This window comes from Meleagris gallopavo, chromosome 5, assembly GCF_905368555.1.
Source record: "Meleagris gallopavo chromosome 5, MGAL_WU_HG_1.1, whole genome shotgun sequence".
Classification (NCBI taxonomy): Eukaryota; Metazoa; Chordata; class Aves; order Galliformes; family Phasianidae; genus Meleagris; species Meleagris gallopavo.
Window position 1 is genome coordinate 26,822,767 of NC_139408.1, and position 12,277 is coordinate 26,835,043.

The following is a 12,277-nucleotide window of genomic DNA, read 5'->3' on the forward strand; positions in this document are numbered from 1 at the left end:
CACTACTTCTGATCAAAGCTTTAAGATTGAAAATCATGAAGCTCGAGATTGGAAAGAAGAAAAATAAACCAGAATTTCCAAGCTTTACTACATCAACAAGGTTTACTTCATTTTGGCTAAGCTAGAATGCTAAACCTAGCATTGGATGAATTCTGACATACAGACGAATGTAAGAAGATTCCTGGAAAGACATGACACAGAGGTGAGTCAGAGGTACCGATATGGAAAACCATAGAATTCAATAGATAAAAAGTGCAAAATTGTCTGATTAGAAAACAAAGCCCAAAAAAAAAAAAAAAAAGCAACAACAAAACCAATCAACCACAAAATAGAAATAATATCCCTCACTTTTCTCAAAAGAAGAAAATAGGTCATGAAGTCTAAACTGTTTTGAAAATTAATCCATGAAGCATAGTTAGACTTGTGTACAAAACACAAGTAATACTTGGACACTCTGTTTCTCACTGTCAAACTGGCAGCTGTGTCTTTTTTTTTTTTTTTCCAACCACTGGTAATGATCGACCTCACAAACACTCAGTCAATGCTGACACCAGTAGTTTAGAACTCACACATTCACACTGTCAATGAAATCTGTCTTCTAACCTTGAACAAATTTTGCTAAAGTAAATAGCTGAAGTGTTGTCCTGCATCTAGCATCTCATTTGTGTTGGGAATGTGAGAAAAGCCATACTTCTCTTCAGAAGATATAAAGAAAGTTGAGAGAGAATAAAGCAGTCTGTGACAGCGGCAATAACAGCTTGGTTTCCCACACAAGCATTCATTAGTTTATGTTTTTCCCACAGTTGTGGCTTCCATAAAGTCTATTCTCATGTACCTTAACACTATTTTAGAAATCTAAGAAGAAGATACCTCCAACACAGAGTTATTAGTCACTGTGGATTACACACTATAATTAGACTAAAAACTGCAAGAATTTGAGAATTACTTGAGATGGAAGGGACCCTTTAAAGGCCATCTAGCCCAACTCCCCTGCAATGAACAAGGACACCTACAGCAAGATTAGGGTGCTCAGAGCCTCTCCAGCCTGACCTTCTCTCCATGGACAGGGCAGTACTTCACTACCTTTCTCATAAAAAACTTCTTCTGTATATCCAACCTAAATCTCTTACAGTTTGAAAACATTTCTTCTTGTCCTATCACAACAGACCCTGCTAAAGACTCTGACCCTTTCCTTTTTATAGCCCCCTTTAGATACGGAAAGCATTTCTTCAATCTCTCTGTTGAAAAACCAAAGTAATAGCTTCTAGTATTATAAACAACAGTGGAAAATTACAAGACACACCTAATGCCAATTTCTGAGGGAAGCTATAAGTGGATACGTGGGCAGCAAAGGAGGAACTTTATAAAGCAGAGGAATACCTCATATCAAGTTTTGCTGAAAAACAGGACAGAGGAAAAAAAAACCCATACTTTTTGGAAAGCAAAGGTAGTTCCCCCTCTCCCTCCCCCCCCCCCCCCAAAAAAAAAAAGAAAGAAAACCAAACCAAAAAAGAAAATTCAGAAGAAAAGCCCAAGGCTTCAGTGTTGTGATTTAAATGTACGAAAAGATGAGAAGAAAAGAAATGAGAACAATATAAGTTACGTCAAACAATCTGGAAAGGCAAACCCTGTCAAGCAGGGAACAACTATGACAATGAAGTTTTGAATTCTGAACCAAATATTCTTTTTAAACCAATCAGATAGACTAATTTCCATAGTAATACTGAAGATAGAATTCAGAGTCTCAGTTCATTTACTTCACTGTTCTTCTCACTTGTATTATTCCACTATTAAAAACTGTAGACATTATACAACCTTCTTGACTGTGGTGTTGACAGACTAGAGACAGAAGACCTAAAGCAAGTCTACTAATCTGATTCTCTGCCCCGATACAGAATAGGGGGATATATTGCTATAATTTAGGAAACTGGGTATTGTTAATAAGTAGTAGTATGTTCACATAGTAGACAGTGTTCATATCCTACATTACTCTTCACGAAGGCTTTTATTTGTATTTGAATTCATACATCTTTAGGAATAGATACTTTAAGTCTTTAGAAGACATAGCCTCTTCAGTGTAAGTGGTATTTGTTAGTACATCAGTTAAAGAAAATCAAGCTTGCTCTGAATGGGCTATTATTAACTGTAAGATCGAGTTACATTGTATAGCTACATTTGGCAGAAGCACGTAGCACTTCCATTACAGTACAGAGAGCTCTCAGAACTGTTTTTGGCTGTCTGTGTAACAATAAATTCAGATATATCCATAAAAAAGTGGCCTACTAACTCAACTGTAGCCAGAGTTTGATTTACACCAAGTACCAGAAGTTCCCGTGCGATTTCTGTTGGTAATGAATAGTCAGGAAATCCATCAACATACACCATTTGTCAACAAAATCCAGCTATTCTTTCCAAATCAAGTAAAAAAATATTATTGTGAGAAGTAGTTGCACAAACACCACCAACCTCTGACATTCAAAAAACCTCAGTCCCACAGCAATGCAAAGCATTTTGGAGGAACCACTACTTCTAGTTTGTTTGGAAGGCTAGAAAGAATTTAACTAGAGTCATTTTCTGAGTGCTGCTACTAAGGGAAAACAAACAAAAAAACCTTTTTTTTTTTTAAACTTTTAGTATACACAGTAGTGCTGCAGAATGTATTTTTCCAACAAGTATCCTGGATTTCACTCATGCATCCCCACATAACTTTATGAGAAATACTTAATATTCTGGGCATAAAGCACTAAGGGAGTATGTTTCCATCAGATTAGCAGGAAGACCTTTACTAACAGTACTAAGGGCTTTTGGCAACTATACACATCCCTAGGTCTCAGCAGCCACTGCTAGGAGTCAGACAAAACTTGTGGTTTTTTTCTTGTTGTTCTTGCTCTCATCCCTCTGCAACAATGAAATTCAGGAAAGCTCACTGTTATTGTGGTCATAAGCCTTCTAACGAAAGTCCTTGTGTTATCCATAAATACCAAAGAGGGGGCAAAACAAGTAGGACAAAGTTCCACGCAAGATATACAAAAATAGCTTTTTGCTGTAGTAGTTATTGATGAGTTATTTTGTAAATGCAAGATTTATTCTACGTGCCACTACAGTGGCAAGTTCCAGAAATACAGACTGCAGAGCTGCATTCCAGCCATGTGCATCGCTCCCCATGCTGTTCTCATCTTTAAGTGCTGAATATTATATCTCAGCCCGACTCAGATGACACAGGATCCAAAACTCGGAGGTACCCCTGTAAAACTTAGTCTTTACTTTCTTGCATGCTGAATCTACAATAGTAGAAAACTACACTTTCAGAATCAAATATTGATAAGGGCTAACATTAAAACTTCTATTTCATTCTTGATCCAAATGCTGTGTGCACCATAGCATGATGCTAATTGACATTAAAAATAAATAAAAATCAAGAAAGAGAAGAGTTTCTTGCTTTTTTTAAACAATGAACCTTATCTGCAGAAGAGCCCTTTCAATTGGCTAACCTGCTTATTTTGATCCAGTTGTAGAAGGATCCTGCAGAACGCAGGAATAAGATAGCTTGTGTGCATGCATACACACACAACTAGATTGCATTAACAGTGCACATTTTGCAGTCTATCATTTCTAAACTTATCAGAGTTTGATTTCTTTTCCCCACGCAAAACTGTTTGGCTGAACATTTGGAGCATGGATTCATTTTCAGAAAACAGAACCAGCTTTAATTGCCTTAACTCTACATTGACGCAACCCAACAGAAGCACGGAACAGCTCTGTCACATAAGGAATAGTAATGACTTCAGATCACTGGAACCTTACACGAAATAAACATAGTAGGTAAAAAAAGTGGTATTTTGGTAACAGCAAACATGACCATTTGCCACAAAGCACCAATCTCAAATTCTGTTTTTAGCTTCAGATTCTGTCCAATGACAGATGCAGATACACGAAGCATCTATGTACAAACACATGCAGACTTGAGAAGCTGAACAGGTTTCCCATATGCTACATGAAATGTAAGACTCTAATCCAAGCTCACAAAAACCTATTTTGCCTGTTTATAGTGATGTGTTATAGGCCAGAAAACAACAGGATGAGCTGTTACTTCATAACAATATGCATAACATACAGAAGGCAAAGTGTTACACACAATTTTATTTATAAATGCCTTAACTACTTAAAATAATTAAATAAATAAGTTTGTTAAATCATAGCAAGCTGTAAAAGAGCAGCATCTTAAAGGGTGAGTCTTTTACAGTTACTAAAGACTGGAAGAGAGCACATAACTTTACAGGTCAGCTCAAGTTTTACAAAACATCACTGTGCCACGTACAGAATTAAGTTGGTTCTCCAAACCTTGACAAACAGCAATCCTGAAGTAGAACATATTTGAGAGAAGCCAAGCACACCAGAGCATCAAGGTGATATTTTCAAAAAATATCACCAGACACATTTAGACAACTCCACATCTTCATCTAACCCATAAGCCAGCAATCACTAAATAGCAAGAGTAGCTAAACAAAGAAAGTGATGGTAGTATGACATCTTCCATTTAATTTTTGTTATACGTGCATCACACCGAAAATATTTAATTAAGTACAGAATTTCCAAATGCTGTTTGTCTGCATTTTGATTAACTGCAATTTTTACTCAAATGCACAAGTAATCATCTCATAAGAAATGAGTCACTCACCACTTCCTGGCATAATAAGATTAAAATCAAACTAAGTTCTATCTGTCGAAGAAACACAAGTAAAAGTTCGTAAAGCATCCTGCTTAGTAAGAGAATACTAAGTAATACACATTTTTGCAGTTTATATAAGCAAGAATGTACTTCGCAGTTACTTCCCTGGAGACTTGGATATAGAGTCACTAATCATCATTTCACCTACACCCTACCTAAAAATGAGGAACTTAAAGCTGTTAACTGGAGAAGGGTATAAATTTTTTGTTACAGATGCACACTGGAGAACCAACTGATTTTCAGAAAACTATCAGAAGCAATCCATAAAAATTCAAAAATATCTACATAAAATTAAGTAACACTTTCAGCAGGAAATGACACGAGAGAGCTTGTAAGTCAGATCCAATCAAAATCCTGTGATCTAAGGAAAATCTGAACCAGGCTTATTCCACAATTCATGTAAATAACATAACATCTTAGTTTTCTCAGATAGCTTCTATGTATACACATACACAATGCTTATTTACATTACATGTTTTTAAAAGCACTCCCAAATTGAGAGTCACTATTGAGTCAACTCAACAGTGGGAAATACTGATTACAAAGTAACTTTGGTTCTAAAAATTTGCAACATTTTCTGATAAATAGTAATCATAGTTAAGCCTTGTGTTCTTCTTTGATCTTAAGATACAGCCATCACAGAACTCCAAAGTTCTCTATATGGAGGAAAAAAAAAAACAAAAAAACAAACAAAAACATAGCTCCAAGACAAACCCACAGAAACAAAGCACAATACGAAGGAATTATTCAGATAGCCCAGGAACAAATAAATTTAAACTACTGTCTTGATGGTGGACGTGACCGCATAAATATTAAGTAATGCAAAACAAAAGTAAATGTTTTTGTTCTGCGTTCAGAAAAGAACACATACAAAACCCTGCCCCCTCCAAAAATAAACAAACAATCACATTCATTTCTTATAAAGGAAATGTTTGCTGGGATAGAGAGGATAGGATAAGTGTTACTGAGAATTTGATGTCATTATCAGGTCTGGAGACCCCTGTACCCACATCATTTCTCAAAAGCAGCCCGTAAGTTCACAGGTAAGTAATAGCTGGGTGTTCTCCATTTACTAAAAATACCAGCAACTTCAGAATGACCATTCTTTAACCAAAGTTCAATGAGGAATCTGAATACATTGATGCAAATACCATCAAGACTCCCCTGCTTAGGCTGCTCTATACATTTTGTATCTCTAAGATTGAAGTTAGACATGTTCAGTTTGCTCTTCCCTGCTATTTCACTCATTAAAAGACCGATCAAAATATTTAGCAATATATGCCAATCAACGCTGTGCTGATTCTTTCATCTTTTACTGATGACTGAACGAAGTTTACTACATTCTATAAAATAAGGTACATAAATCCCTTGCACGTCTGTAAAGAACCTGAACAGTTTTAAGATGTAATAAATCGAAGTGAAATTGTGTGCTGATGAGAGCATACATTCAAGACCATAAATACATAAAGCAGACCTTTTATTAGTCAAATAACTAAGTGCTATCATTTTAACGAGGTGTAATATGAAAATGCATTAAGTGTTTAACCCTGAGTAAGCACTGAGCTAGTAAATGGAACTTTTCACTAAATAACACTGCAAAGCTCTCTGACTAGGAATAACAAAGTAACTCACACATTAAGTGTCATTAAGTTTCCACTATCCCTTTTATTTTTTATTTTTTTAATGAAAGCATCTAAATATCTGTGAGCTTACTGTAAACCAGTCAAATTTGAGCAGTAGTCACAAATGTGGTTTTCCATAAAGTAATTCTATTGAGTAGAGTTTGCTCTTAAGCCATTGTAAGAGAAGAACCATTCATTGGTCATGTTTCAGCTCCTAGTGACTTGATTAGTGCCTCTTAAAATGCAAGAGACACTATGCTTTTACTGTCCTTACTATTCAGATTAAGTTTGCTATAATTTCTTACAAATATTGCTGCCTTTATGTAAAGACAATTTATGAAACATTTGAGTCCTTAGTTAACAAGATCCAGGCATTTTGATAGGTATTTCCTTCAACAAACAAATGTCAGAGAATGAGTGTTTCAAGTAACACCTTGCAAAAATAGTTTAAACCCACTTATCTTCTGAGCCCTCCAGTTAAGGCAGTCAATCTGGCTAAACAAAAAAGGAGACTGAAACATTACAAGTGATAAACAAAAACTATCAAGAGTTGCAGAAAATGAAAAAATGCCCTCATTCATCTATACTAATACTAGCTATGCGAGTAACCTCAGACTTACATTACACCAAACAAAGCAATAGTTACAGAAAGAGGAAACTACACTCCTCTCTCTAGCACAGGAAGATAAGCATGTTCTCACAATGAGGACGAAACAAAGAATCTGTAAGTAAACAACACTGCACAGCCAACTTGAACAATGGCAAAGCTAAGCGAAAAAAAATCCCTAGAAGAACTCAGTTTAGCAGTTAGATTATCATGAGAAAGCACAATCGAAGATAGTATTGCAAGGATTTTTTTTTATATCACACTTATTGAGTTCATTCACCTGATAGAGTTCATTTAAGAGGCAATAGTCACTTCAATCAGTCCCATCTTATGTTTTTTACCTGCACAATCTTTTACCATGAACAGTCCCAATTCTGCTGTTAACTTTTTAAATAGTACGCAAATTGAAAATTTTGACAATAGTAGGTCTGATGTGATCACAAATATTAACTGTAAGATACAGCCCAAATTTAACAGAGACTGCCAGTAACAAATCAGCAGATACGTCTACCCATGTACTTCATAACACCTGTATGAATTCTTCTCTCATTTCTGCAGATCTTCCACGAGAGATGATTGAAATGCTTTGGAAGTGTTTTACTGGCAAGAACAGATACAGGAAGACACTTCAGCATACCTCAATTCATTAACAAAGCGTGGCAAGGTTACTTCTGGCAGGTCATTTACTTACCTCCACTTGCTGATTCTTGCTCTTCCCCTTCAGGAAACGTAGCCTGGCTTGGTAAGCTATTCCTAGAACGAGTGACTGACTCTAAATGTGAAGCCCTTCCCAGCAGAGATAGCTCATCAAGCACCTCTCCCTCTTTGGCTTCCAAATCAGATTTTGAAGTGGTTAATTGTTTTATGTTACCTGGTGTCATTAAACTATTTGGATCATTTAAGCAAGCTACAGTACCACTGTCCAGGCTTAGTACTCTGGCACGATTCTTGGCACTGTTTGTGCTAGAAGTCCGACGTGTAGATCGTTTTTTGCTAATTCCTTCAGAGCTCACGTGGGTTTTATGAATATTTTCAGAGTCTGCACCCCCACGTTCTTTAGAAACATATTTGGTCTTTAGAGCACTGTACTTTCCCTCAGGAGACTGGCATGAATGGGATGTGGTGCTGGAAGAGCTATCACTGCTGAACTGATGAGCTGACTGCATACTTGACGTCCTGCTTAAGTCACTTTGATCACTGGAGTCCTCATCATGACAAAACACGGCACTGTGGGGTTTAGTACCAGATACACCTCGGAAGGAAACATATTCCCTGTGCCGACTTGAATCAAAACTACTAGCCCGCTTTTTTCCTGTCCGTCTTCGGCTGGACTTGTGGGTAGAGGCTGTTCGATGTATTAAGCTAGAAGATTTGGGTCGAACATCTCCTTCTTTTTGTTTTCCACTAGTTTCTTTAGAAGCTCTTGAATCTAATAACAGAACTAGTTTCTCACTCTGCTCATCTCTTTGTTCAGCAGCCTTCCCAGGCGGCCTGTCAGCTTGCGTAGTCAGTTCATTGGCATGGGGGTTCTTATTGGCCTCTTCCGAAGCAGAGGCACTAAGACCCTTCTGACTGTGCATCTCACTGGATGCATTAGAACCCTTTACCTCTTGAATACCACTAATAGAGCTCACTTCCACAGCAGTCCTTTCACTACTAGTCCTTTTGTCAGTAGTAGAACTACTGTCATCCTCTGAGTCAACACCACAGTCTTTTTTCTTACCATCCTTTTTCTCTTCTCTAGGAGACTCCTCCTCGTGCTCTGACAGCACACTTTCTATATGCGTAGAGCTAGTATGTTCACTTTTATAGCTACTGATGGTACTGTTAGTGTCACGATCAGTCCCACTGCAGTAGCTTTCTGTTGAACCACTGCTTCTAGTACTCAGGCTTCTCAGACTGTCCACACTTTTGTCTGCTTTCAAGGATTTGCTCTTCCCACTCTTAGCCAGTGGTTGAGGGCTGCTACTTTTCAGAATGTCATCCAACTGAAAAACTCCCGAAATGCAAGAGTTCTCAGCCAAGGACTCTCTGGATCCGGAAGGGGGCTTAGAAGCTTCTAACTCACTGACAGTATCTAGTCCTCGTCTTTGTTGATAAAGAGGGAAGTCATTCAGTGAAGCATCTGGAAAAGCAACAGCAGAGCTAGAAGTCCTTGGTACACCTCGTGGTCTGTGATCCTTTCTATAGGAGTGAGAATGCAGAGTTATAAGCGAAGCTACTTCTGAGTCACACGCACTAGCTTTAGACTGGTCCACAAGCTGATTGTTCGAGAGGCACAATTTATCACTGTTGTCTCGTGGCAAATCTTGTGCAGAGGATAGTGAAGGCTGGATGGAGACAAACGAGTCATTCGACACCAGACGAAAAAGCTTCCGATCAGTTGCCAAATCTGTTGAAGTACATATTTATATGAATATTTTACAACAATATTCACAATTCATAGTTTGTTTCTCAAATGCTTTTTAAAAACAAATAAAATAAATCAACAAATGAATTTGCAAGGACAATGCTTTATATCACAATTAAAAAAAACTTCTTAATGTCGAGACAAGTCTGACAGCCATTATGTTTTTAAAAAATTGTAAACAGCAGCTAAATCTTAGTAGGTAATAAAAGAAAGAGGAATTCCAACTAGCCCACAACCTCTTTTCTTGCTGTATGTGTCTCCAGGTTTATACATATTCCCCTCACTCTGCTTTCTGTCCCACCTCCTGCAGGCAGTAAACTGATTCACAAAAATCTTTGCTGATTAAAGAAAATAACTCCCCTCAACTCTGAAGGCAACAAAAACACATACCACACCTAACACATACCTCGTAAACTCGTGAGTTTTATCAAAATCATAACAGAACTCTTTAGGAAGTTACTGAGATTAATTCAGACAGTGCTGAATTACGGTTTTATAAAGAGAACAAGTATTGCCTGCTCTTTCAAAACTGTTACCCTACTTCTAACACTGGCTCTGTGAAAGCAAGTCTCAAGGATCTGCTATTAGCGCTTGTTCAGGATCACTGTTTCCATTACACATCACAAGCTTTCTCTTGTACAAGGGTCCACCTGGAAGTAACGTTGAGAGTCAGGCTATTTTCCTTTACATTTTGTCAAAAAAAAAAAAATAAAATAATCCAGAGATCAAGTTAAATTACTACAATTGTTCATTTTTGGTAAGATTTATAACCGCATGTAACTTAGAAGATTTAGCAGACAGTTCCATTATGAAGTGGAAGGAAGCTGCCTATTACAACAGCACTGTTGCCTGTGATGCAACATCTTAGATATACTTTCTGCACTGAATTGCAGTCATCACTGAATACATTTAAGGAATCTAACAGAAAAATCAGACCTGTCAAATTGAACTATGCTACTTTTTGGAGTTAACTTCCTGTTAATCATCAGATACTTTAAAAAAAAAAAAATCAGGAAACAAAAGATTTCCCTATGGTGCTACGCTCTGTTTTATTTTAGTTTGAGAAGATTTTTTTTTCCTGCCAACAAAGCTAAATGAAAAATGAAGTCTCAAACAAAACTGGAAGAATGAAGAATGCAAGCTAGCATTTTCCTTACAGATTAGGAAAAAGCAATTACAGGAACTGTGTTAGCTCAAGTACTGGAAGCTGTCCTTAGCACAGAAAAACCATTCTGTGCAGGCCTGTTTACAGAATAGCACACCTATTTAGGAAACATCATTTGGCTGTAATGGGAAGCAGAGCAAACTAGTCAACGATGAAGTCCCTGAATTCCATGTCATTTTCAGTATAACGAACTACTTAACAGACACACAAGCTAGCTATCCTTCCACAGCAAGGAGACAAAACAGTAAATATTTATCACCTGCTGGAAAATGCAAGAACAGGAAACACGCAACCCAAGAATAAAGATAGAAGGATTCAAGCTATGTATCCCAGGAACGTAAAGTAATTAAGAAAAGAAAGAGAGCTTCAAGATAAGTTTTTTAGATTCTATCAAGAAACTGCATGAATGTATTTAGCCCATTTAGCAAAGGGTCACTGTAACAAAACACCATGTTTAATATGCAGGAAAAAGAAATTTTACCTTGTTCTTCACTCCCTTCTTTACATAGGCTAGAACTCTGTCCAAGACTTAAACTGATATCATCAGAGGTCTTGGCAGTGTCAGTATCTCCTGTAAATGTTAAGAAAGAACAGTACTAGTGCTGAAAATATTAAACACACACACCCACATGCATGGAAGATTCCTCATCTGTCACAGAGCTTGTTACCCTTATTTCCTCGCGCAAAGGCAGACAATGCTAGTTGTAAGTTACACAAGATTTAATCTTTTCTTTTTGAGGTATATATTGCCTACATACCTATTGTGTACATAAGAATGTTTTCATTCAACTACACAGATCTCCCACGGAAGACCTGCAAAAGTATCTTAAAACCCAATGAAATTAATTATATTTTTTAAAAAAAAATCAGAGATATATGCACTTGAGTGTTACTTCTTGCAATGGTTGCCAATAAAAATGATGGGTAGATTGTAATGAAATATTTGTAAATATTAAAAATGGACAAAAAAAAGTGAAGAAGGTAGAAAAAAAAAAATCAGTTTTCTTATTATCAGTTTAATGAGTATACAAAATAGCAACTTTCCATATCCATATCCTGCCTGCGGAGTTTACTATGGCTGTCCTAGACAATACTTTTGCTTGATGCTAAGTAACCATAAATACTCAAGTCACTGAAACTCAGTACCAGAGGAGTCCCTGGTTAAAACAGAACTTAAAATTATAGGTGAAAGCCCACTCAAACCAGACCCTCAGCTCAGCAATTAAAAAAATAATAGATGCTATATAGAAAACATAGCACGTGCTCCAAGATGCACTCTCTGAATGTTTTAGAGACATCATTTCCAGCTGTCAGGTGGATTTCTTCCCACAAGTAAATTATGTCACCAAAACATTTTTAAGATGAACTATTTGGAAACAGCATAGTAAGCAATATTATTAAACTGCTGCTTCTAAAAATTACATTGTGGAAGCATCTGAAAATCTCACCTTTGATTGTTGCTGCTGTTCCCAATCGAGATAATCCAGATCCAACCTAGAAACAGGGAATTTTGTAAAAAGCTGTAGGATTACAGGAATTAGCCAACTGTATTTTTTGTTACTGCAAAGCATGCATTTGCCTATACATCTAAGGGATATTTTTAAAGACACAAAAGCTTCCAACAATACCACAGCACTGCAAAGTCATTTCTACCTCAAAATATTTCTGCCAACAGATGACAAAGCACCTAATTATGCATCCAACTACACTGCTATTTCTTTGTTTTATGGCCAACACACTTAGG

General features: G+C 36.9%; 1 protein-coding gene across 11 annotated transcripts in view; it reads right to left on the reverse strand.

Annotated features, from left to right (window-relative positions):
• PCNX1 (pecanex 1) overlaps window positions 1–12,277 on the reverse strand; it is an 82,318-nt gene that overhangs the window by 52,191 nt on the left and 17,850 nt on the right. For 8 of the 11 annotated variants that reach the window (XM_085224914.1, XM_085224915.1, XM_085224913.1 and 5 more), the window contains exons 4-6: window positions 11,982–12,027; window positions 11,015–11,104; window positions 7,650–9,350 (exon numbers count right to left, since the gene is read on the reverse strand). In XM_085224914.1, the coding sequence (XP_085081040.1) occupies window positions 7,650–9,350; window positions 11,015–11,104; window positions 11,982–12,027 (1,837 nt within the window). The remainder of the gene's footprint in view (window positions 1–7,649; window positions 9,351–11,014; window positions 11,105–11,981; window positions 12,028–12,277) is intronic. The other 3 variants (XM_085224923.1, XM_085224921.1, XM_085224924.1) reach the window with 1 other exon arrangement.